Here is a 27,596-nt window from a genome sequence, read left to right on the forward strand (position 1 = left end):
CGAGGTCAATTAGATTCAAAACAAAAGGTCTACTCAATAACTTTTAAGTAGCTTTACATGGCCATAATGGAAGTAGTGGTGTTTTTCTGAGAGCTTAACAATCTCGTACCCAGAATCCTCAGGCTGTTTGGCCAGCAGTTAGTCGCCAGGAGAGACTGGGGAAATTGAAAAAACTTTTAAAATTTTTTGATTGGCTGCTGAAATCCTGCAGTAATAAAATTCCAGTTCCCCAGAGTCTCTGCTGGCCAAAGAGCCTGAGGACTCTGGGTGCAAGATTGAGAGCTTAAAAGGCCCTAGTCAGCCACACCTTTGTTTTGTTTATATGCGAGAGTTTGGCTATTATATTTTATTCGGGACATGTCGAAATGAACGAAATCAATGTGAAACTACTAAAGATAATGAAGGGTCCTAATAATATTAATATTTAAGTTATGAACACTTGCCTTGAAGTACTTGTAATAATCACAAGTTAACGAGAAAATTCGGCGATTTTTGAGCACTTTTTTTTCGAGGAAATCGTCACGTCCTTTTTCCACCGAGCCCTTTAGTTTCTATTGTTTTTAGGGTTGGGGGTATTGTTCTGATGTTTGTTCTATTGTTTTCTAGAAGGGTTGCAAGCCAATCACGTGAGACCTCATGAGAGCTGCTATAATTTTTATCTCCCTTTTCTCCGGGTAATCCGGTTTTCCCCTCTCCACAAAAAACAACATTCCCATATTCCAACAGACCTTTATCTCGGTAATCTGAAATTTCGATGTAGGCCAGGAAGCATCTTAAAATAAGTAAAAAAGCCAAGTTTGACAGTATTGTCTTTTAAAATAGCGAAAATATAGTTCCGCAAGTTCTGGATTTTTTGCAGACGTTTGTGTGAAGACGGACAAAAGTTGCCCGTCTTCATACAAACGTCTATAAAATTTTCAAACTTTACAAAACTATATCTTCACTATTTTAAAAGGCGAAACTCTCAACCTTGGCCTTTTTACTAATTTTTTTATCTCTTTCCAGCTGTGTAAATGGTTCTTCGTTCCCTGACCTCCATCAAAATTTTAAATTACCATGATAAAGGAGAATTCGTAGATAAAAGAGCCACTCTGTAGATAGCCACTGTAATTCTCATCTATTTATTTGTTAATTGTTTATTTACTACGAAAGATCGGGCGGGTATGAACCCACATTTGTGGTGATGTGTCTGTCTTCTCATAAAGTGAAATTTCTCTTCTACCATTTGTTTTTACATTTTTAATGGTTCTTATCATCCCTATTTCATTTTGGTTCATTTCCCTACGTACTTTATTCAGTAGAGAGAATGTTCTATTTTTAGCAGTTTAAAGCTCACTAGGTATAGCCGAATGATTTCAGAGGTCCACAAAGAAAAGTTCCACAGGACGATTTTACCTCACAAATAAATAAACCACAGCAAGTTTACTCACTCCGCTTCTTGTAATGCAAAATTGAGATATCGGGCTACACAAGGGGAATGCCTTTTGCTCGATTTTCTTGTTTCGTTAGTACTTGGGATCTTAAGTAACCACCAAGGTAATGCCAATGAAAACTTTGTTTGCGTTCATCCTGTACAATGTAGACAAGCCATCCAGGAACCAAATTGATAGGAACGGCGTTCGAGTTCAGTTAAGAAAGAATAAAGGATTCGCCTTCATGTACCGTACGTGGAGGGTGACTTTTTGGTCCATCAGACCAGTCGTTTTGTGGCGCTCTCGTTCCCGTCGCCCTTGTTATCGGTTGCTTTCAAAGTCCCTGGTGACTTTATCAACTTCGAAGATTGTCGGAGTCAGTGGTACTGACAAGTCTCTTTTGGGCGTTGTCGTGATAAAAAATAACTTACAATCAGACATGGTCAGTCACTCCAAACTATCGCTAGACGGTGCTACGAATACTATATGCTATGCTGGGGTCCAAAAAGCGCATGCACTGTCAACATCACAAGAGGTGGTCAACTGTCTTAATTTTGATTGCAGGACCACGCTGGTGAATTCTTCGCGACACGTAGCTGCACAGCATATCATCTTCACACTCTATGTCCTTCACTGTATCAAGATAGCTGTCCAGATTATCCAAAGCCTGTTCTAACTCCTTGGCTATGTGTGAGCATGCTCCTCTTTTTGGGTGCGGCCGCGGGAAGTACTTGGGGGCGATACCTTTGTTTGAGTATGCAAGAAGGCAGTCAGCGGATTTGCTTGGTGATCGTATGCCCAAGGCGTCTTTGATGTGTCTCGTGACGAATTCGAGCAACTCAAACTCGTTCTGCATCTCGTCATTTTGTTGTTTTACCACATTGAAAGAGTCGATTATGATGATGATTAAAACGTTGAGAAACAGAAAGTTCGTTATGATCATGTAGAGAAGAAATATCACCACGCCAAGGAACTTGTAAGCGTTCATCATTTCCTCGATATCGAACTTTCCAAGAAGCACGCTCAGTAGCTTAAGCATGGAGCCCAAGAACGTGCTGAACGAATCGTAGTCGCTGCCTAGTAAGAAGTGATAAATCTGTGTAAATGCCAGAAAGTTGATGATGAAGACTATAAAGTATTGCGAGAGTTCCCCGCTGGCGTGCCTTAATGTGCAGGATAGAAGAAAAATCCGTCGATTAAATCGAAACATTTTGATGAACTTGAGACAGGTGACAAACACCGTTACACCGACCACACCCTCAAACATGAGCTGCCAGGCCGAGAGATATTGGAAACTGGTGAATTTGGTTGGGTTCTTGTGAAAAAGGTTTAAAGTCCATTTCCTCAATCCCAGGCAAATAAAGTAATACGCTATTGAAATCCAGCAGAGGATCAGCATCGCTAAGTCCGCGAGGTTCCACACATCCGCAAGATACTTTCGCCGTGTTTTGCAAATCTTTTTCGCCTCGCGATAGGTGAAGTAAAGAACGAAAGCGCAAAAGAAAACTTCGCAGGCAAGAATGAAAAGCTGGAAATCACCAGCATAGCGGTACAGTCGATATGTGAGGACTTCAGCGCGCGGTAACACGCCGCCCGTTGGAGGCGTCTCCAGTAGAATCGTAACCGCGCAGAAGAGGTTGCTGTTTGGATTGTACAAACTGAACTCCACAAAAACGCTGCGCGTCTGCAGGTCCAACCAGAGCTTGGCTCTCGCATTTTTGATTTGCCGCACGGCTTTGTAGTAAATGTGGGACAATTCCAGCACATACCCACCCCCTGAGTATGTTTTTATTGTGCCTGTGTACGGGTAGCCGTTCAGATCACTTGCCGAGCTGTAGCGCCAGGGGTCTGGTGATGAAGACAGTTTTTGAAGCTCAGTGTTGTTTATCAGTGACTCCCAGCCCGCGGTGAATGCTTGTTCGTCTTCTGACATCATGTGATAGTTTTCTATGCACCGTGAAAAGGAGCCCTTCGCCTGAGATACCACAGAACATGAATCTGAAGGAAAAAAGGTGATTATGATCTGGATAATTAATGTAGTCAATAATGTATTAATGTATTAATACGAATTAGTAATTCGTATTAATGCTAATATAAATATTACTGCCGTTATGGTATTAACTTTGGTGTTACGGGTGAATACAATATCACCAATATCATTTGAGTTAAAAATAGCTCCAAGTTATCTGGCTTTAACTTGCCGTTTACAATAAACCACGCAAAGTTCACGCGGCATAGATACGAACGTGCATTATCTCAGTGTCTTAGGGTGAAATGTTATAGACTAATTGTTAAAATTATGAGTTTGCTTTGATTTCGAGTTTCTTCATAATCGGTCTCCGCTCCAGAACGTGCTTAAGGCCGTTTGATCTCTCATTCATTGGCGTGGAAACAAAATTGTTGTAACGTGTTCTAGAAAATTGGACTTTGTCGAATCGTGACGTGATATTCGCTTGGTTTCCTGCGCTTTGCCTCTTTGCCTTTTTTTTTTTTTTTTTTACCTTCCATTGCCTTCTTCCATTATTGCGTTATGCGTTGCTCGTAAGTGGCTGTTTTTAATTTGGTTAAGGACACCGATTCCTACTCCAGACTTAGCGACTTGGAAGCATAGTGGAGCCGAGTACCTTTTAGTCGCTTTTACACTTTTGTGGACGGTGCTGACCTTCCACCCAGTCACTTGTACGTGTTACAGACTGTCACTTGGCCACTAGTGCGCATTGCGGACTTACCACTTTGGCACTTGCACGCATTGGAGGCTGCCATTAAGTCACCTATACGCCTTTGTAAACTACCACTCACTTATTCACTTGTACGCTTTGTGGACCTAGCGCAAGCGATGCGGACCTGCTCTTGTGACGTATTCTTTCCTTACCTTTCTTCATTCTGTGCTGTCGTAGCCGTGCCACGCCCACCACCAGTCCACCCTCCCCCTCCATGAACTTGGGTGCTTTTCCTGTGTAGAAGTAGGATGGCAGGTTGTACAGAGTAGGCAATAGGGCTTGCTCTGTCCAGTCCCATATGTCTCTTTGTCGCAAAATCTACAAGGAAGCGAGAAACATTCATATGCCATGACTTTTCATTTAAATGTGGTCTGTGGGATGATTATTACGTTGGTTATATTAGACGAGCCGGTACTGATATCCTCGCATTGAATAGCACAAGAGATACATTGCTGGCAACTACTTCATAGAATGCCACTGCTTAGAAGGAAGCACCTCTGCAAAACAATCTCTGTACTTAAAGAAGAACAGGTCCAAATTGGACTGCCTCATTTAAGGACGGTGCTGCCAAATATAGAAGTATTTTTGCATAGTTTATGACCATGCAGGAAAAACAGATCTTAGCATGGGCTACTGGAATCCAAAAAGAAAATTGGGGGTAGTGATGCATTTTTGGGGGATAAAGAAGCGACAAAAACTGTAAAATACCAAGTAATACATGGCGTTTGTTTCCCAATCATGTTGAAGCTTAATTATCTCTGAAAAATGTATGGTTACCCCTAATTTTCTTTTTGGATACCAATAACCCTTGCTAAGATCTGCTTTCCGCATAGTCATAAACTGCGCAAAAAAGTCCCTGTGTTAGTAGGCACCACCCATAGGAAACCTGACTATCCCTGACCATCCCGAGATGCGCAGAAACAAAAGGAGGCACCGTCCTTAATCGTTATCAATTTCATCATTAGCATTGACACTTTTATTGAGCGCATTGTTAATAAAACATGCGCACAAAAAGTTTATCATTACCATTATCGTTACTATTATTATCAAAGATCCTATCATGTGACTAATGAAATGAAACCTATGGCATGGTATAAATTAAATATCCGTTGTGGTTGTTTGTATTCTCTTGTTATGGTTATCTCCGCTCGTCACCATCATCATTTTCGTTATTTCCTTGTTATTGTTATTGTTAATGTTTCTCAGTTTTAATAGATAGTTACCTGGGCAAATAATTCTGACTTGTCCGGCTTTGTCCTGAAGCTTTGACTTAACACAACCTTGGCAACTGCATTGTTTTGACGAAAAGCGTCCTGATCACGAAATCCGTAAGCTATGAACAGAACAAGTAACGTGAACGAAAGGAAGGTCCCCAAATCAAGTAAAATAGCGTGCATCGCTCGTTCTTTTGCTGCCCAGTCGCGAGCTCTCTTGAGAATGTCCTCAGGTAGTACCTTTACAGAGGGGACCACCACATCTTCGTTGAGGTCCTGTTGTGTGATTTGAAGCTGGTGTTGAAGCCAATGTTCATCTGATCTGTCTCTCAGTGATGACGAAAACTTGACTTTGTCAGGCTTCCTAAAAATATAAGCGAAGAAGATCGCAAGGCCAACTACTTTTAGGGGTTGGCTCACAAAGATGTCTTGCGTAAGGGAGAAGAACATGGATAAGAGCCACTGCGTGGATTTTTGTTGACCAAATTGGATGCCATACAGTAGCGTGACCGATGCCGCAGTAAGCGAAGTTATTATGACCAGAGTCCAACCAACGTATACAAACCACCAAGGCAGTCGTTTTCCATTTGAAATCTCCCCCTCGCGCAAGGTGTTGGACTTCTCAGCAACGTCTGCAGGTGAACAAGCTCTTGAGTCACTTTGCAGCAGCGATCGAGCATCGTTGGTTGAATCCCTGGACGTAGCTGCACCTAATGAGGTGGCAAATGATGGTAGATAAGGGGAACGTTTTCCAGACACCAGACTGGCTTTTTTAACCCGAGAAGTTGACATGGTGGGGGATCCTGTGGGAGATGTTTTGTTTAACGTTTGGTATAGATCGGCTGGACGAATTATGCCTTGCGTAGAGCCTTCTACTGATCCGAACTTAACCAGAGAGATTTCAGTTTGAGTGGATGGTATGCGTTCTCTTGCCTTGTTGCTGAACTTTCCCGCAGGACGCGAATGGCAATGCCTAAAAATCTGCACCAGAATCAGATTTATCGGAAAGACAATTAGGCTGCTGCAGATTCCAATGGAAACCTGCTGCCAGGAAAATTTAAAAGAGCCTAACTCGACAACGGTCTGATTCCCCTGATCAGCCTCATACCACATTGCATTAGCCATCATGGTGCACAGAAGAAGAGAGAAACAGCAAGACACTCGCTGCACCCTGGTGAAAGGAGAATGCGGTGGCCTCCAAACAACCGAGAACCAAAGATGAGAGTCGGTGAGATCCTTGTATGTTTTCGTCAAAAATAAGCGACGGAATTCTTCCATTTCCTTACTGCTTGTCACTGCGAATATTCTGTCTATCAAGCCATCGCCTTCATCGACTGCAAGCCAACGCTCACACACGAAGTGCCAGACTCCACCGGTGGCAATCTCACGAATAGATATCTGTTTTACGTACCAAGCGGGCTCGTCACCGAAGTTGTCGTGCCACACTCGGATGTACGAGAGTTCTCCGAGAGTTTCCGAAGTTGTTACGAGAAAAGAATTGACGCAGCTTCGAGCCAACGTTATGGAATGACTGTTCTTGAGTAGAAACGCGTGACTTTCACCGCGCTCTCCTGTAATCGTCATAGCAACGTTGGCCGTTGTGCCTGCATGTCTGCGCATGCCAGTACTTATGATGACTTCATAAGCGTGGGCATCTCCTGGTCTGTTGCTCGGGCTCACAGTCAGTCCTATCTGAAAATGAAAATCAGAAGAGTCGCCGTTAGCATAATCTCATCATCAAGGTGTTTATTCTCTTACTCAATGCCTGGCCAGCTTTCGATAAATCGTGTTGATGTTAGCATTCCAGACAAGTTGATCTCGACTTTTTGCCAGACCAAACGTCCGCGATGTTGCAATTAAAGTAATTTTTAAATGGATAGACCAATTTCGTTTCCCTAAAAGGGTGATCTTCAGTTTTAACCTTTTCCAGCCTAACTGTGATTAATTGTTGACCCGTATGCGGGGCAACTCAGCTTGACTGAAGGTATTCCGCGGATAGTGCAATGCTAGTGGAATGAAACAAATGTCGACTAGATTTTTCGTTTGGGATTTATTTTTCATTTCTACAAACCCGACTCCTCGTCAGGAATTGTGGGAGCACGCAATCTGGAGTAGCCTGCCAACAGATTTTTACGAGACTCCTTTGGTGACGGAGTCATCATTTGACAAACCTGCTCGTTACTGGTGGTTTGGCCACCAGAACTCTCGAGAAATTCCAACCATGACACATATTAGGGTCCTTGAGATTTCAAGTGCGAGAACAAGTACAACCTTTTTGCCCTAGATAATTAGTTGTCACCTTAAGCTTGTTTCTAAGACCTACTTTTCTGCTGGTAAGCAAAAGAAAAGATTGAGAGTTCCGGGGACGTGACTGGTCTGAAATCAGTTTAAGAGTCGTATTCGCAATTAACCTCGTACTTGTACTCAAATCTAGAGGTCCCTGTAAGTTATTTGAGAATGGTCGTTGGGGTCGTGTTGTTCCTCAGAGTACGAAACATCTTTGGCAATTCCATTATATTCATCACTAAGGCTGGTTTATGAATTGAGTCTGCACTCAGTTCCACTTTTGTGACATTCACGTCACAAAGCTAACTCTATTAGTTGTTTGTGTGATCATTCGTTCAATTTAGGCGACTGAAATGAGATATATACATTGGCCAGGATGTCAAAATATATGTTCAGAGTATCGTGTCAAAAACTAAGACCGCTGCTACACAAGGGAAATTATTTCTGCAACAGTGCAACGCAATGGTAACGCGATCATTGGGTTGCAAGTTCTAGAAAACGTGTCATACGCTGCAAGGTATCTTGCAAAGTTTCGAGAAATGGAATACTAGTCTACTTTTTCTGCAGCTCCCAACGCAATTTTTTCGTTGCGAGCAATTTTGTGAGAGGTGGTGTTCTCCCTAATGTGCCTCGTAAACTTGTTGTTCTGTCGCATGTCGAGGGAAAATTGCCGCTGGTAACAGCACGTCATAACTGATTATTCCTGCCAAGTAGCAATGGTGCCGTTCACAGTACAGAATCATTGTTCGTCAGCTGTTTGCATAAATCCATTTATTATAGTATTCACCTTGTGTACATCTTTTCGATCCTCCCGTCGAGCCCAAACGAGAATCAAGATGTACAGACCACATGTGGTACAGAGCACAGCTAATACCGGGGCGTAGTTTGACGGGTCCTTTATCCTGGCTGCTATGACATCCATGTGCAGTTTATTTGGAGGCACAAACAGGCGGCTGCCAAACCAGGTCAAATGGGTACACTGGCAATGAATGCGATCCATTGTGGTTAGTGGTCCAACCTGTTATGTGGGAAATGAGGACGGTGAATTGGTCATTTTACGAGTAATGCGAACGTAAAACAAAATTCAGGCGCACCTATTACTTGTGTAAATCTATGATGCAAGCAAAGCGTTTGTCGTAGGTAAGTTGATGCGAGGCGAGTGCTTTCCACTCCGCCATCTCTGCACTTCAGCCTTCATGATATATATCAAACACGAGAAGGTGTGTTTCATCAGATATCTAAACACTGAGAAGTAGGTTGAAAAACGAGGCGCAGCCAAGTTTTCTTTAAAACGACTTCTAGGTGTTTGAATGAGATCATAATGAGACTCATAGCAGCTACCCATGAGTGGCCGCCTTTACATGCTGACGTCCGGTTTACCCCACAGAAGAATTGTAAACGGCCATGAGACTATGTGTGTCTGTGGGGTATATAAATATGGCCATACTATCAATTCAAAATGCGCGTGTTCAACATATTTTTGGGGAAACAAGCAGATTTTCCCACTACGCTCCTTTTATTGTTTCAGTCACACTGATCGCCACTTCAACGTGGTTATGTACCCTACTAAAGGTTGAAAACAAAAACGTTTTATTTTTTATTTTATTATCACAATCAATATGTAGACGTTGGCAGGGACATCGCAACAGCTAAGTAGCCAATTACCTTGCAGCCGTCTGTTCTCCAGGCTTCTTCGTTTTCATTCCAATAGTAACACCCAACAGCCTTCACTGACACACTGAACTTCACTTCACTGTTCACTTTAGTGCCGTTGGTTACATTTCCTATCAATTTGACACCGACATAAAACCCTTCGGAATTATTCAAATATGTTCTTGATAGAAGCTTCTTTAAAGTATTGTTACATGAAGTAAGACTCCACGATAAGTCAAAGTTCTTGCCAAATGGCCTTGAACTTCTCTTTCCGATCACAGCCAGCGTTTCTCCAGGTTTCATCAATCCAGCGCAACTTATCGTAAAATACAACGAGTAGTGTTCTCCGTATTCAATCTTATAGAACGTCATATTATCACTGGGCGAGATGACACTCGTCATATTACTGACATCGCTGTTTTCCGATTGGTTGGCAGACAAAAATATCGAGATGGGTTCCGTAAGGTTCCGGATTTCTATTTCCTTCCCAGACGGTTCCAGGAGCTCCAGAGCTGAGACGGGTGTGTCCATGGGTATAGCATCGTTTGAAACGAACGGCGTCTGGGACATAGTTATCACCTGCGATAAAAAGTTAGACCCAGTTTATAAGTTTAAAAGTCGCATTCCAGTCCTGTAAAAAAGTAATTGAAACGCCAGAAAAACTGACAAAAATCGCAGCTAATCTGAACAACAACCACACAAACAACAAGACAGCAGATTGGATTCTTATCTGCAACTTAAATCTTATTGGAAACGACTGTTAAAAATGTAACAAATAAATTAAATCGGCAGTCGTGTTGTTTCCTTGGACAACAAACTTTACCAAACATTGTGTCTCTTCACCAGGCCCTGGTTGGTAAAATCGATTGAACCAAAATATCGATTTTGACAAACTTCAATCCAAAACCAATATTTGTGGTAAATTTTACGTCGATCCGACGAGGTTAAAAAAGTAGAGGTGTGGTCCCAAAAAAAATACTGTTTCGAACCACCTTAACCCGGTTTGTGTATCATAAAGCAACGGGCAGTATTGCCCCACACCCAGGATGGATGCTATTCCGTGGTAGGATTACCCCCAGTAATATGTCGCCTGTACCCATTTATATTAGACACCTGAGTGATGAGACAATGTGGAGCAAAGTTTCCTATCAAGAGAAACAACACAGTGATGTAGTTTAGAGCCACCGACCCTCCGGTCTTCGGACCGTCTAAGAGTCCGAGAGTCTGACTAGCTAGTCACAACAGCACCGCCCCTTCACATATAATTCGGTACCGACATTTTACAATGTGTAACCCTGCGATTTTGTAGCATCCATCCAGGGGGGAGTAGCAATACTCCTGGCTGCTTCATGCCACAGAAACCGGTTAGAGCTTAGTCCCTCCGTATGGGCCGGCTGTGGCTCACTTGACCCTTAAGTAAATAAATAAAATAAATGAATCAACTTTGTTTAACGAGGGTGGCACTTAATTTAAACAGTCTCTTCCGACTGACAAACCTGTGGCCTTCAGATTCCAGATCGAATTGGACTTTGGAAATGTTGGCAAATCCGGAGAGGAACCTCTCGGAGTAAGGACGAGAACCAACAACAAACTCAACTCACTTTTGACACCGAGTCCAGAAATCAAACCCGGACCACATTGGTGTGAGGCTAGTGCTCTCACCACTGCGCCATTCCTGCTCCCCGGCCTTACCGGCCTAAGATGACAGCCTTTAACCTGATTTACACATGAAAGACAAGCATGAGTTAGCGTAAGCGCAAGCATGATCCTGAGACACGCGACTGACCTTGGTATTCACTACATCTTTTTTTCCTATCTTGTCTTTCTTCACTTCCGATGGTATCTGAAAAGTCACCTCTCCACCGTCCAAAGCCGCTTCACCTATGTCGGTTGGAGACTGACGTGTTAGCGTCAACGTCATCAAGCCTGACGTCATGTGACTTGGAGAGTCACCTTTTCTTTGGTAGTCCAGGAGTTTTTGTGCGGCAAAGTCAATGCCTTCCAGGGATTTCTTCGTTGCTCTTTCACACTAAAGAAAAAGAGGAAGATCATATCTTCATAAGACAAGTGCCATTAGTATCTAAGTTCCCTTCCTGGGAAAGCACCATTGAAATACTTCAGATGAACTTGCGTGTTGATCTATGATTCGATGCGAAACTGCTTTCGTGATACATCATAATCATAATCTTATCCCGTTCTTATGTGTGTTTAATCAAATTAATTCAACGTTAGGCTGGCTGTATTTCCAACAGTTTAACGCCAATATTTTTAGGATTTTTCCAAGCTCTTACTTTGGCCTGGTGATCTTTGTTTCTGACTTCGTTGCTATCGTCTACCCAGTCCCTGATTTCATCAGAACGTTGTTGTAGCTTAATTTCCTTGCTCCTGGTCAGAGAGGCTTCTGTTACATAGCTCAGTCCATGAAGAATGTCTTTAGTTGTCTTATCTGCTCGAACACTCTTGAATTTGGTAACCAACGTTTTGGCCATGTTTGTCAAGGCATCAGCACCGTTTTCCTGCAAGTGCAATAAAAAAAAGCATGATGGATCATGTCAAACACTCTGTCAAACTCGGTTGGTTTAAATACTGTTTTGCTAAAAGCTAACGTTGTACTGATCAACATATTTTATAATTTCCTTCTCTATCGAAATCCAAACCCTAGCTGCCTCATCAGACCGACTCACCTTACCCCTGACAAGAGCCTGAATACAAGCGTCTGTAGAATCAACTATTAAACTCAACGGCCAGTGATTGGAACATCTCACTTTGAATGCTAAACCTACAGGGTGTTTTTTAAAAGGCAAGCTTTCAACATCACACCACCAAGGTTGAGGCTTCAATTTTTGTTTGCCATGGCCAATGGAAGGTATGTTTGGAAATGTGTTCTGAAAATCCAAACGTCACTCTTAAACTCTGAATTGAGATCAAAAGGTTTCTTTAAAGCCCTAAATCTATTTTTCAGTGTTTTTGGCTACGGATGGCACGAGACAATAGAAATATGGAATGGTGGCCAAAGTGATTGTTTTTTTTTTTTTGCCCTTTGAGAAAATGACTTGACATCTTTCTCTTGGCATTCTAGGTGTATTTCTTGAACTGATTTACTCCTCAGTTTTTAGTCAAGTTTTGACCCATGACATGACAGAATTGGCATTGACTCATTTACCGTTGACCCGAATGTGTATCAAGTCGGGCTGCTTCAAGGACATCTTTTGTCTTCCCATGCACTCACACGTCAGTATCTGATTCTTTGCCCAAGACGCCAACTACATAGAGTAGTCGCCTGTGCGGTTTGTTTTTGATCAGCTTGCGTGAATAAGTATCAGAATAGGTGCAAGCTTACACAGGACATTAGTTACTAACCAGAGCATCAGGTGAGAGTTCAGTTGTTATTCTGATGGCCTGTAAGAGTCCGCCTAAAGCTTGTTTGACACCCTGGGGGCTGTTGCAGCACATCCGAGAAAGGCCCTGAATTACTCTGCTGCGGACCTACAAGAAATACAGAAAAATTCATATTGTGAACATATCGCTACTAAAACCAGCCGACGATATTCTAACATACCATTCCACTGAAAGCTACGTTGCGTGTATTAAAAAACTAACAATGCCTTTGTAAGTACCAGAAGAGTATTTACCAGTTTATTTGAATGTTACACTTAGGATTTCAATCAAAGTGTCAAAGGTTTGAGAGACCTTGTACCGGCCCCAATCAACAGTGTAACAGGAATAGCTACTCGGCAGAAGCTTATTCTTTAAATGGCTACACTTCAGGCTTTCACCCACAGCCAACTCCCGACGAAACTACTCGAACTGTTCGGTAATCGAACTTAATCGAGCGATTGAGTTCGGCAATCGAAGCAAAACATTTTTGTGAGAGTTCGATTTCCGAACCCAATCGAACTTAATCCCGCCAACGTTCTCAGTAAACCATCACTCAAAATAAACAAGAATTTTGAAAAGTGTATTTTAGCATGCAAGAACTACAAAGAATTAAAAGATTAGCCATCAAAACTTTGGATAGCTCTGCTGGTAACATTGCACCAGAATCACAAGCTTTGGGCTCGATCGCAGTGTCAAATCCCGTTCAAGCCTGAGAAATTTTGTTTGTGTTACGAGTCTGCCTGTTTATTTGCTTATTTCCCCTTTCTTATTATCTACGGTCTCAAAAGTGAGAACCATAACTCTCTCTGGAGCGGTATCTCCTTGCTTCAGAGTATCAAAGCATACACGTGCACCAACCTCCACACGGTTCTCAAAATCCGAAGAATCAGGTTGGGTGACCTGGGACGAGTGTTGATTCAAAACAGTGATGACTGTGGTCATTAGTTGAGTCGCCTGTCGAAACTCTCCTGCCTCAATAAGTTTCTCCAACATGGATTCCGGACCGCTGACTATTCCTTTCAGAATGGAACTTACAGATCCTGAGTCAGGACCAAAACTTGACACCTACAACACGACATTGGAAATGTCAAAACTTTCAAAAATTTAAGGTCAGTGGCTCTGAACTCCTCTGGAAGATGTTTTTTTTAACTATGCCAAAATAAATTGCATCTGAACATTCTGATTAGAGTTCCATGACAAAAAAATGGGGGTCACCGAGCTTGTGTTTGAGTTATAACCACTTAAAGGTAAAATTAGCGGTGTTTTTAACAGGTCGTACTGTTGAAATAAATGTGATGGTATATTTTTACAGCCTGGTGAATGAATGAGAATGATGAATTATTCTAGAAAGTGACACAGGCATACTCAGAAAAAAGAAATCCGAGTGCTCCTATCAGAAATCGAACCTAAGACCTTCCGATTACTAGTTCGGATGCTCTACCACTAAGCTACAGGAGACTCGTGGGAGCTAAGGCCATTAAACTAGGTTCATGGGACAAACATCCTGCATACTGCCAGGATTTGAATGTCGAACGTGTGGTATAATCCTCGCAGTTAATAATTTGATGACACTGTTCCTTTAAATTATACCCAAATGGAAGACCCTGGCAGCGAGATTACCGTTTTGCTCTCGCGTTTTGTAGCGCTTTTCCTTGGTAACATATCAAGGTAGAATAGATAAAGTAACAGCAGTCTGCTCACCTTGGCTTGAAGAGGAAATGTTCTATACGATCCTAAGACATCTGTTATTTTTACGAACAGCTCCAAATTAAAGTTGTTCTCCTCTAGTCCGGGTGGAAGAAACAGGCCATCGGAATATGTCAGCCATCCGTAAAAGAGCAACATCGGATCGTATGCGGGATGCCCAAGGAAAACCTCATACCACAGTGGACTATCCTCATCTGACCATCCTGTGCAACTGATTAGGAATTGCGTCTCAATCACGACACCTTCCGAAGGCGACACGATGCACGATCCCCCACTCGGAGGTGTGTCGGTGATTACTGAATACTGGGTTGAGAAACCGCTGTCCGTGTTGTTGAAGGAGATCGTGTACGTTTGGTTAGGAATTAATTTGCCGGGATCCAACTTGAACTGGTTTGAATATAACACGCTTATTAGCTGCGAGTCCGCGGATCGTTTCGAGATTCCGTGAGATGATGGAGGCCCATAGAGTTCCCATCGGCAGGTTTTTAAGTTCTCGTTGTTGTTACTGCAACCTTCACTTGTAAGAACAAATTCTTTGGAAGTTGTCATCTTGTGAGCGCAGTTTTCTCTGCATCTGTAAGAGCAAACAGGAATCAAGAGGCAAATCAGAAAAAATTAATCAAAGCATGATTCCTTCATTTACAGATGTGAAAATGAAGTTAATAGCAGAATTGTTGAAGGGGACGGGGTGGGGGATGATAACGGAAAACTTTAGGTCCTCACGGATTTTGATTAAGGGTTTGGAGTGAGGCAAACACCTTACCAAACTAGAATATCATTATATAAAAAACCCTTGATGTTTGAACAATCTGTGCTTGGAAAAAGGGGAGACGTCTTGGCCTACTGGAGTCCAAAGTTAGGATGCTGGAATGTCGCACTTTGTATGGCGTTTGCACCAACGTAACGGAGCTTGGTAAGCATATGAAAGAGTACTAACCTGACACATAGAGGAGGAAAGTCTCCATCCACTACCTTAATGGTCTGGATTGCCTCGGCGTGTCTTAACCCTTTACTTACTGAAAGAACGAATTGATAGGTGGTGGAACGATCAAGGAAATTTGGTTTAAAAGTTAACACGGATTGCTTGTTATCAACTTGTCCTTTAAAGCAAGAAACATCATGACTCTCATCACAAAACCATTTAAAGGACAGAGAAGAGCTCGCGGAACTAACGTCAATATCATTTGGATCACGTGATGCAGATCCATCAAGAACAACCTCTTGATTCCAAGGCATTACTCTTTCGCTCCCGCAGTCAATAGTGACCAAAAGGTTTGGCAAGAGCACGCGTAGAAATCCGATTGCAACTCTTGAAATACCAACAGGCATTGCGGCGACGGAGAGAGTAAATTTGTACAGACCAGCTTTTAACGATTGACCGGCAAGAACCAGAGCAGCAGATGAAGTGATTTCTCTCAGGAAAGGAACGGTCTTAGTTTTTGAGTCCGCCAATACTTGTTCAACATTCCACTCATATTTGAGTTGTTCAACACCATAGCAGTCTATTTTCAGCGTGGAGTAAAGTGCGTATTCGTACTCCTGTTGGATTTCGGGACACCGGTTGCTATTTGCTCCAGCACCGAGCATGCGCAGCTCGGTTATTATGCAAGGAGTTTCGGTGATGCTAACAGACTGTTGTACTGTGCCAGGTGGACCGACGACACTTCTGGCTGATATGGACAAGACGTATTCACCAGTTGCGTTGTATTGGTGCGTAACCGTCACTAGTTTGGGTAACTTTGACAAAAATGCTTTACTGGTATCTGAAAAAAAAATTACGAGATGTCCTTTGGTCATACATGGTTTAATAAAGGCAAGGAAAAGGATGGGGCTTTGTAACCAGAAAGTGTTTCCGTTCCTCGATGTCTATCCAGATCAAGTAAATTAAGACATTTGCTTACGAGAGTTCATAGAGTCTTTCCATTTATCATTCTCCAATGAAAAGGGTCACTGGCAAGCATTTTTTTCTTCTGGCATTTGCATTGGAAAGTGCTGCTGTCACTGGCCGATCAGAAACAACACGAGGGCTAGCAAGCACTTCGATGACTCGCAAATGCTGTGCTCACGTGCACGTCAGGCTAGGATCACAATACAAAACTCTGTCGAAACAAATGGGAGAGTTTCGTCCTTTCAATTACTTAAATCATAAATCTATGGGCACATTTAGACAGCTGACTTTGTTTCTGTGATAGGGGGTCATGATTTGCCAACAAACGGACCACTTTAAGGAATTTGGCGCCATATTTTCTCCTAGTCCCATCCCCTCTTTAAAACTCAAGACCATCGTTATCTGAGACGAGTACTAAAATGTTCAAGGAATCATTCAAAAATACATTAAAAATTTTTCTTCTCCGTAGTGAAGGCACAGTTGTTTACTTACCAGAATAATCGCCAAAATCGACCAAATAAGTGACATTATTCCCTTGAAGAATTTCAAATTCCAAAATTAGCAAGTTTGACGATTTTAAAGCAATGCGACGAATTTGCAACTTTGTTGGAGCATACTGAACAGTCACGAGACCGGATAATACCAAGTGACTGATTCCAGAGGAAATGTTCACGGAAATATTGTATTGTCCCGGTGCAATGAAAATGTGCGTTGAGGATGCACCAGCGTCCTCCAAGGGTGATTGATCATTCCAGTTCCAAACGAAGCGAAACAAGTGTGCTTTCTCCATGTGAGCAACGGAAAAAGCAATTGCTTCACCAACAAGTCCTCTTGGCGCGTGAAGCAATTCTGCATCTTTCAAGGAAGGAACAATGTGTGGGCTACTACTTGTTGAAATAATACTTGGATATTTGGTAGAGCTGGTATAACTTGGATGACTGGTCTGACTGGTATGACTGGAATGACGTGAATAACTTGTCAATGAAGGGGTAACGGTGGTGGCGGCGGACTGAAGGAAATGGATAATCGATGATGTGCTAAGAGATGGTCTCTGAGAAGATGTGGAATAAACGAAAATATGAACGGCTTTAAGACCCGATGACACACCATTGCTGACATTTACAGAAACATTTGCGACACCAATATTAGCAAACCGATGATCAATGTTACGTCTGAAGTACACAGAGACATGACCGTTTTCTTCAGTGACAGTCCAACTGAAGCTCGGAGACTTACCACGAGAAAGGAAATGTGCTTGAAACCTGCACATCGTACCGGCTTTAATCCTCAAGGGGCACTGGGTTGTGACATTGACTCCTGTAATGGGGTGCACAGCAGTTATCATGTGAAATGTGTTCAGTTCCGGATAATTGTCGGCTTCGCAGTAAACTTTGTGCTGTCCGTTTTGGGTGTATCTCTTGTATAAAGTCACTGAGCCCGTACTGCTGTTGCTTGTTCTCTGAGCACGGACTGTCAAAATTGGAACTGCTACAATCTCAGTTCCTTTCTTTCCCGTCAACCTCCACTGTTCGAAAAACGTAGCAGGCGATCCATTGGGCCAATTAACTTGACAGATTATTTTGACATTTGTAAATGTGGAAACTCTCAAAGGGGCTTCAATAGACAGCGGATTGGTGATAACCTTGACGGGAAAAATGACTTGCATCATTTCGGGAAGTTTGTTGTAACAATACAAAGTGAAGTTCCTTACACCCACTGGCGTCAGTTCATGAACAATATTTTGACCGATGTGCTTTACAATGTAGTCGTTTTGCTTAAAATACCACGTGCAGCTCACGTCAGTCCCACGCGTCACACTAGAGTTGTAGCACGTGCGCGCATTGTCGTAAGCAAATGAGCTGTGACACATCTCAACCTTAAGTCCCCGGATGATCTCACGCACGAGCACGTGGAAATTCTTGATTTGGTTCGAAACGAGGTTGAACATTTTCAAGATGATAGGAACGTAACCAGGGTTTGGAAAGGAAAAGTTCATGTGGCAAGTTATACCTTCTGTAGTGGTGTTTTGTTCTAGATGCGGAGAATGCCTCACGGATAAACTGGAATTCGGTATGCTCCATACACAGGTTATGTTTGTGCCTTTATTAACTTTCACGGTTATCATCTTTGATCTATTGACAGCAATGATTAGTTCAGGCTGACCTTTGAGGGATGGGATTTCAGTTTGCACAGTAAGGGTGGATTGAAGCTCAAGTGCCGCAAGGTTATTGTATGTGGGAATGACATTGAAGAATTTTGCCGTAAAAGGGAAAGCTCCAACGTCGTCCAAACACGAAACAGTAAACTTGGCACTCGCTTCGATTATGCTGTATACCTTAATGCGAAAAGAAAAATTAGAAGCAACCATGCTCTTAAGATGTACGCGTAATTCAGGCGTTTGCTGCTCCGGTCTATAATAAACTCCGCGAGTTCGCTCGGCAGTTATTCTTTGAAGCACAGCGCCGGACGTATTCCTCTGAAACCCAACAATGTCCCCTCGATGCGTAGTAAACCTTTGTTTTTCCGGTATAACGATCAAGTTGTATCCCACAGTGAGGTTGACATCCACTGTGTACACTTTGGAATAATCTACCAGAATTTGTGCGCATGAACTGAAGGGTAGCGGCCAGTCGACGTAATCTTTTTTGATGCACACCTCATTGCACTTTCCGTTGCTTGGATCCCACTCCCCACATGAGCGCCGAGAACGCCAGGAGAATCTGCAGGCTGTATGGTTCCACTGAGCCCTATAAATCTGAGACAAAAAAAAAACAGAAAAGGATGCCCTGAAAAGTGTATATACCAAAAATTCCTCAATAATCCCTTCCCTCTCCTCGATCTTCCCTGGTACGTATTGAGACGATTAAGGTTGGGTATACTAATGTCACTCGTGTTTATGACCCGATCGAATGCTTTTACAATCATCGGTAATATTGATTCAGAACCAAAATTGTACTACACTTTATCACATCGATATGATTACCATACAAGGAACCACGGCCCAGTTGTTCGAAGCCCGATTAAGCTAGTCCTGGATTAACGTGAGCTTTGATTCGAGTGTAATTACTAATCAGTAAAGATTTTTGCAAAAGATTTTTCGGGGTCCTTCATTATCGACTGGGACTTTTCTTTGCCTTTAGCTTGACATTGGCCTTTTTAAAAACCCATTTGTAACGAGCGTGATGAAAACCTTGATTAATTTTTAATCGTTAATTAGCGTTAATCGGCTTTCGAACAACCGGGCCCAGTTTCTTTCCTTCCAAGCCACATCTTTCCTTTCGGCGTACGAATGTAAAAGACAGTTTACAGGATGTTTTTACGCGCGCATGTCATAATGTAATATTGTACTACGAAACGACTGCGTGGGAGGCTACCCGGTCGCTTATTTGAGTGTTTTGAGGAAGCGTATAATTCTTGAAACTCCACTTAGTAGAGAACAAATAACACGAGCAGTACTTTCCTTTAGTGTTGTTTATATATTATCCCGCACAAATCTTTATGAGACTGTGAATGAAATCCTTAAGTTGACCAAACGAAAGCTGCTGAGCAGTACATTCATGTGGTACTGTTGAGTCTGTGGAAAAAGTTCTAAAGTGTGACCTCTCAAATGAAAGGTACTAAGCAGTACTGTCCAGGCCAGGCCCCTGTTGAGCAGTGCTTAGTACGTGGTACTTGCTGTTCCGTAAAAGGGAGAGCCTCAGTGCCATTAACTTTTGTGCAGCGAGTCTGACTACGAGTTTTTGATGTGGTCAGCAGCATGTCATGTTAGCACTGTCAAGGAGAAGATTGCTGACTCACCTGTAGCTGAATGCTGCCAGAAGACGCGGCATACAGCTCCCACGCTTCCACCAAACTTTCCGACGAGAATTCAAGAGATGGAAGAATGTAAGTCCCAGACTCGACAGTCGATTGGTTGATGAATGGAAATCCGTTCAGCGTACCCAGTATTGTACGTGGCTGGTCTACCGATACAAACGAAAACAAACGATTAAAAATCTCTTAGATTGTTCATCTACATAATAAATTGGCTTAGCCGTTTTTGCGTTCAACGTAGCAAGAACGCACTCATTGTTACGCAGTTTGGAGTCGAGATCGTATGGGACAATCAACGAATCAATCCGTGGATCTTAGGACGCGTATCTGGCATCCCGTGTAGATTTTGCAGGGGTGGATGACATCATCACCAACTTGGCAAAGGAGAGAGTGCCTGGGATCGAGATCATCGAACGTGCTCCCTAAGCTTTGATTATTACTGGTCCAGATTATATTTTAATGCCCATCACGAAAATTAATGTGTTGAAAGCAAATGGTGACATCCGAAAAAGAAGCTCCTTTCATTACTGCACCTGTTCTTGAAAAACAATTATTTATTAACCACGGAGCTTTGAATTTTGCTCTGCTTAACAAATCGACGGCAGTTTTCTATGGTCTATACTCTTATAGGCCATAAAATTACGTCAAAAAATGTTCAAAACTCAAGTGGAACCACGAGCCGCAGGCGAGTGGTTTCACTGCCAAGTTTTGGACATTTTATGGCGTCATTTTATGGTCTATAAGAGTATAGACCATAGAAAAGTGCCGTCGATTTGTTTTTTACAATAACATGGTAAAAGTACGAGCGGAATTGGCTATTTTTGCGTTGAGAACGCGCGCGCGTTACATCTGGCGTCATTTTTATTGTCCGTACTCTTATAGACAATACTACGAGCCAATCAGCGCACGGGAATTTGGACAGTTATTGTAAAATTAGGCGTGGCTCCTCAAATGTCTTCAATTTTTTGTTATGAAGCTAACCTCTGGATATTGAAAAGTTCAAAGGGTGGTTTAATTTTCAACTGATTGTCGAAAGTTAATTCGCGTTTCCTTCGATTTTGTCTCACCGCACTCTATGATTGGTTCAAAGAACTCTCGCCACTTTAATCAATCGTAACTTGCACTTTTTCCCACGCTTGGCACCCGTTGCTAGTATAAGCTTCGAGTTCTGATTGGTTCATTGGGCTGTTTGCGTCTGGTCTAATTGGTTAGAGTCGTTACTTACGTAACTCGATTCGAAGTTGCTGTGTGATGAAAATAATGATAGAGTTTGATATCGTACATACTGCATAAGATGGACAACAAATTTACCTGGAACTGAGAGTGTTACGTTTCGCCCAGTTGAGACTGTTACATTTTGGCCAGTGCTTTTCATCGTCATCTGTAATGTGGCGTCGCTACCACTTATTTGATAGAAAGTACATACAGAAGTTGTTGAACTCCACCGTGTTGAGGTGTAACAATGCATAGTACTGACTCGAAGCCGTTCTAAAACCCGAATCGTCCGAGATGATACGAAGAACGTCATGTTGTCTTGCGATGCCACTAAGGTCACGTTGAACTCACCGGTAGTACTATATCGATGAATTACGTGACCCTGCAACGTTGTGTTACCCTTTCCATCGCCAAAATCCACCGAATACGTTATTGTTCTTGTCAAATTCAACGCAGCCACGGTTGATTGCGTGACAAGGGTTGTTGGAGATACACTGGAAACCTTTGAGGGTATTATGCTGGATTGAAACATCATGAATGTCAGTTCCTCGTAAAGCTCAGCGTACGCCACTGTAAAACAAGTTGCGTTGTAAATTTGGAATATTTTTACGTGACCAGGTGAGCCCGTGCAAGGCGCATTACTGACCAGCGGGGTTATGCTGTTCTTTGCGCAGTGGCACTCTGTGCCGTTGAACACTGCAGCCAGCGGAAACGTCTCCTTCGCGCATGCTTGAGCGCAGTTGTATGTAGACATCGTACTTTGACGTGGCTGATAAAATGTGGAGTCGCTGTTCCTTTGTTCATAACAACCCAAATGCAAGTCATCTAAAAGAAAGAAAAATACATGTAGAAACAAATACATCCAATTTAGAAACGAATATTTTGTCCCTACACTACCCCTTCCTTCAGTTCAAGACAACAACAACAACAACAACCTTTATTTTCCTCATGATTAATTAGCAAGATTGTTATAATTACATTCTTGTATAGTAAAATTTTGTTTAATTTATTTTGAGTAATTTTGAGGTAAAGATTGAGGGTGGAGGCCAAGTTAGCCATCCGATTTTCTAGTTGGCCTCCATATTTCGTAATGATATTTAGAAATTAATGACAGGTGAGGAACAAAAAATGAAGAGATTTAAAATAAAAAGAACTAAGGGAATAAGCTACAATAACTAAAACGGAACGCCTAAACAATAGAAAATCTCCAAATTGAACGCTACCTACCTGGTGATCTGGGTGGTAAGTGGATAGTCTTGTTCGAAGAGAATGCTGATATCTGGGAAAAAAATTACAACATAATACTAAGAAAAACTTATTTTTGCTTGCGAAGGACGCAAGTACAAATAAAAGACTTTATTGTATAATGCAATTCCAGGGATTTGATTGGCTTAGTCGGGCCATGGCACATGAGCCATTATATCATGCCCAAGAAGTAGCGACCATTAAATTGTCTTCTGGTTGCTCTTGCGAAGCCGAATCAGCAAGGTCTAGCAATATTTCTTGATTGTTTTTAATAAAAGAATTATTCCACTCACACGTGTTGGATATGAGATGGTAGATAGCCAACTTGGCGCTACGCGCCTCGTTGGCTGTCTGTCATCTCATATCCAACGCCCGCTCGTGGAATGATTGTTGAATATATATAATGTAGGCATTACGTGCATTAATTTTATCCATCGAGCTAAACGATCTTTTCCTAAGCAGATTATAACCAACAGAAGGGACGATATTATAAACTGTAAACGACGCAAAAATTTGACAGAGGAAAAATTGTGTGCTACAAGTTGTGTCTTGTGGCCGGGGTCTTTTGTTTTAACTTGCGTCAGACGCAGATATAAATAAAACACGACATAATGTGGGCATTTCCCGCATTATATCCATCGAGTTAAAAGGTATCTTTTTAAGCAAAGAATAACGCCCAGGAGGGACATTTTTATAAACCGTTAACGACGCAAAAATTCTAAAGAGAAAAAATGGTCTGATTTCGATGCGTGTCCCAATATTAATCTTATTTTGATTTATTTTGTTTTATTTTATATTTTGCTACACCCCTTCCCCTTCCCTTTTTTATTATTTATTAATTTATTTTATTTCATTGTTTTTTGTTTTTGTTTTTAGTTTTTTTCCTTCCCGAGAACTCCTACAGACCACCTTTTATGGCTAAAAATTCACATTGCAACGAACACTTGCATCTGATTATGATCGATGGCCGATCGAAACATGTCTTGCAAACTCAAAAAAGTAGTCAATTTTCTCCGAAAAAAATTTGTATTGCAATTATGTCAGTTGTTAGGTTCTGTGTTTCAATTACTGATTACGCTTTACAGAACGAAATCACCCCAGTCTTGTATTACTTTACAACTTATCATCATAATCTTTTGTCTTCGTAATTTCAAATTTTAGTTTAATAAATGTAATTTAATTTATCTATTACGAAGACTAAACTTTTTGTAAATCGTGATAATTTGGAGTAAATTAATGCTGAAAAAGGCACCACGGAAATGGAAACACTCAGAAGCTGTTTTCAGGTTTTAATAAGTTCGTGAAAATGAAAATGTTATTAAACTTCATCCGAATCTTGCGCAATTGCAAGCAAAATCTTTATCTGTTCAAATCTTGTTTTAGTCTGCTTGGATTGATCGATCTACCTCTCTAAGTAAAGTGTATTTGTTGTTTCTTTGGTTACTGGTCCGATTAACAACCTTGGCGAATAAACGCAGCTTTAGATACGACGTGAACTTACGTATTTCGAATTTGGAAAAAAGTTTAACTTCTGAAGATAATTGAGAAGGCGCAGCGCCGTGTCTTGGTTAGTGCGTCAGTGGTTAAAGGCTAGTATGGTCTCTCCATCATCGCGTTGTTTCCTCAAAAATAAACTTTACTCCAAATTCTCTCCCTTCTGGGGGGAAATCCTGCGATGGACAAGCATTCCATCCAGGGGTGAGCAGAAATACTCCTAGTTGCTTCACTCTACAGGAACCGGGTTAAGCTCCGGCCCAGTGGGCCACTAAGGCTTTACCTTATCTTATAGGCGCGGACTTTTTCATACACCAGTAAAAACTTAATTCTGTTGAGATTAAGTTATAACTGCCCCAACCGAAATCGCCTTCCAAACTTTGAAACGTTTTCACAGGTCTTTTGCCAAGGTAAATTTAAACGGATTAAGGATTGATATAGCCTTCAGACTTGGTAAAAATTATTTCTAAATCAGATTAGCTTATCGAGCAAGTGTTTATTTTAACAATCCCAGAATGTAAATCCGTCTCCAAAGATATAGCCGGGAACTTGTTTTTGCCAAAGTGATTTGGGTCTAATCCCATTTAATAGTCAAAGAAAGTTGAATTACAAACTAAGTAATTAAGGGAAGAAAGGAATACCATTTGATATAACTGCATGACAGATCCATAAAGGAATCATGGTTTAGCTTTCAAGTCAGTAGCCACTGAAATTTGGTAACATTTTGATGTAGAAGATTAACAAAACAGTGACAGCAATAAACTGTAAAATCTGAGGTTTCTTTTGAACTTGAATAACACCGAAGACCGTAACTTACGGTTTTGTTGTTGTTGTTGTTGTTTTTTTTTTTCTTTCTTTCTATTTTTTAATTTTTTTTATTTTTTCGGTCAACCCCCCACCGTATTACATTGAAAATTGTAGTTAAACGCTCTGTTCCGAAAAAAAGGTAACAGCAGTTTTTCACTTCCAAGGGCATCCAAAATTGAAAAACGAAACGTATAATAAAGTATTGTCGACTGAAAAGAGTGAATTTGTACGTGCGGTCGTAACGGTGGAATTTAACTATCGATTTCAGTTGGTTGTAGGGGTATAAACTTGAGACGATTAAAGTATATAAACCTCGTAAACAGCAATTGCTTCCTACACCTTTGAATTGCTTACTATTTTTTCCCTTTCTCGATCTGTTACTTTTACTCTGATTTTTTCTTTTTTTATGTATGATGTGAAGATGAATAAAGAAACTTACCTCAGCCAAAAGCTGACACAATGTCAGGATAGAGTTGATACGTGACCACATCTCGACATCAAAAGCTTTCTTCCTTTGTCCTTTGAACTTGTTATCAGGCAAATTTCAAGTGAATTGTTTTCTTGGAAGGGGCGACTATACGCGCATCTCACAGTCTTGCTCTAACGAATTGAAAACACCATACAGCAGTTTCGCCGCAACTCAATTATCTGCAATTGTAAAAAGGTGAAACGAAAAGGCGACCTATTACATTCACTAATCAAAGTACAAAAGCTAGCGGACAGAAATTCATTAATGTTGACAGAATTTAATACGTAAATACGTCAGGCAGAATTGAACTTAGCAAAGTTGACCAATGAAAAGAGGGCGTCATTTAAGGCGAAATGTGTTTTTAATAGACAATTTACACCCAACAAGCATTGAAAGAAAGGCCTGGAATTGATTTATCGTGGTATTAAGGTTATTTTTTACCGTGTTAGTTGTTTCGATTATTTAACTTATTTGCTCTCCCGACAGGTTATATTCTGATGCTTAATTGACTGAGAAAAAAGCAATTTGTGCAGTTTAATTATTTTCCTTGATGGAAAGAAATCAATGAAAATGAATTTCACAGGAAAATATGGAAATCCTCCTTCGATGTTTTAATGTTTTACCAAGATGTACATTTTTTTCGAGGTCCTTGTAAAACAAAGAATTCTAAGTAGCTCGAAATTATTATTAAATAGAATAGAGTAGATGAGTTCACCGAGTGTAACTGAGCCGGGTGAAAAAATCACACGTTTCACGTATGTAAAACACTGAAGATTACTCACAAGAATAATAATTAATGGTTTCACAGAGGAATAAGTTCAGGTCGTAGACATTTGTCTTCATAACCGATCGTGAGGATTTGAGCCTCCAGAATATCCTAGATTCTTACATGACTTTAATTAAGATTACAGAAACGAAAACTAATCAATCTTTAATTCTGACGAGTTGGTGCTAATTGAAATTTTCTTAACTTTACGTCCACAGCTAAGAAACCACACAAACAGACAGATTTCAACGCAAACAAACTGACGACAAAAAAAAAGCGACATGATCATGGCGAAGGTGTAAAAAGCATAGACCCTGATGTTTCTAGACAACGATTTGAGGAAGAAAATTAGAATTGAAAGTGTTTGATTTGTTACAAACGAGAGGAACTCAGCACGAAATGATTTTAGCTTTCAATACGGTGACTTTTATTTCTTATCTATGTTTTAACGCCTGTAAAAAAGAGCTTCTTTCACGCTGTACAAAATCTTGCACTGATCCGAATAGTACAAGCACAGATTTGATCCGCGCAAGTTAGGTACCGGTTGCATCTGTCAGAACAAAATTTGCATGGCTAAGCTATGTACTTATACCGTAATCGAGCAAGGTTTTATGACGACCAGGTATGGATACAAAATTCAGTAGCCGTGCTTCTCAAGCACATAAATCCAAACGGATCAAGTGTTCTGAAACTTGTCCAGATAGCAGCTCATGTGAACTCAAGAACTATATTGTGTAAATTGTGTTACGGATCCAAAATGGATCTGGTACAGCGTGAACTCACCCAGGCAAAGTGATACCCAAAAGCTGGGATTAAGCCCACAGGGATGTAAATTAAACTGGCTTTTCGTCCGAGAAAAAATCAAGGGACAATGCATGAATCACCTGCTTAAACGTAAAAAGTTGCATGCGATTTAGCTTTTTAGGTTTTCTCAAGTCATCTCAACTATATACATCAGTCTTCTGACCAGTTGAATTTAAACGCAAAAAAGTATGCCACAGAGATTTTAATTTGACTGACTCTCGAGTTCAGTTTTCGTCATATTTCGCAGAAATAAAATGTAAATGCGTTATTCGCTTGCCACGACATAATAGGAGCCTGAGGAAGATAATGTACCCTGCTCCAATAAACAGTTTATAAAGGTCAAAGTATATGAACGCGCTTTACCTTTTCACGTTTTCTTAAGCCATCCGCATCCATCCAGATTATTTCCGTAAGGAAAGTAAGCCTAGTTACTGTTACGTCTATATTTGCGCTTAAAAACTACTTCAGTGAAATCCACTTTAACAAATGTATAAGGGGGCTAGTTTCTATGGAAACTGTAGTGCTGTGTCGCTGGAGAGTGGAAACGAATGTTTGGCTTTGTAAACAGCCGGTTGATAAGGTAATTTTGCCACCGTAGAGAGATTCGAGTGTAGACGTTTCGGCGGAGAGTTAGCCCTTTGTAAGGGCTAACTCTCGAAACGTCAGCACGCAAATCTCTTTACGGCGTTGGACAAATTACCTTATCAACTCTGTTGATAAAACCA

General features: G+C 41.3%; 1 protein-coding gene across 1 annotated transcript; it reads right to left on the reverse strand.

Annotated features, from left to right (window-relative positions):
- Window positions 1-988: 988 nt before the first annotated feature.
- Window positions 989-25,467, reverse strand: LOC146462149 (polycystin family receptor for egg jelly-like). Its single transcript, XM_085086042.1, has 16 exons — window positions 25,272-25,467; window positions 22,514-22,565; window positions 21,258-22,111; window positions 20,057-20,254; window positions 16,751-19,013; window positions 15,308-16,133; window positions 14,365-14,944; window positions 13,522-13,728; window positions 12,646-12,771; window positions 11,577-11,801; window positions 11,072-11,314; window positions 9,298-9,864; window positions 8,420-8,650; window positions 5,356-7,038; window positions 4,285-4,450; window positions 989-3,410 (listed from the first exon to the last, which is right to left on the reverse strand). The coding sequence occupies exons 1-16, from the start codon at window positions 25,320-25,322 to the stop codon at window positions 1,939-1,941; spliced, it is 9,744 nt and encodes a 3,247-aa protein (XP_084942168.1). The 5' UTR covers window positions 25,323-25,467; the 3' UTR covers window positions 989-1,938.
- Between the last annotated feature and the right edge of the window lie 2,129 nt (window positions 25,468-27,596).

Source organism: Pavona decussata, unplaced genomic scaffold (genome assembly GCF_977016875.1).
Source record: "Pavona decussata unplaced genomic scaffold, jaPavDecu1.1 SCAFFOLD_191, whole genome shotgun sequence".
In the NCBI taxonomy this organism is placed as follows: domain Eukaryota; kingdom Metazoa; phylum Cnidaria; class Anthozoa; order Scleractinia; family Agariciidae; genus Pavona; species Pavona decussata.

Bases quoted from the DNA above. Each gene is read 5' to 3' on its own strand.
- LOC146462149 (XM_085086042.1), bottom strand. From the start codon at position 25,322: ATGTGGTCACGTATCAACTCTATCCTGACATTGTGTCAGCTTTTGGCT. The intron at 12,772-13,521 runs GTTGGTGCACGT...TATTTCTTGTAG, and splicing joins ATTTTGAGAACCGTGTGGAG to GTCCGCAGCAGAGTAATTCA. The intron at 7,039-8,419 runs GTGAATACTATA...TTTCATTTTCAG, and splicing joins ATCGAAAAGATGTACACAAG to ATAGGACTGACTGTGAGCCC.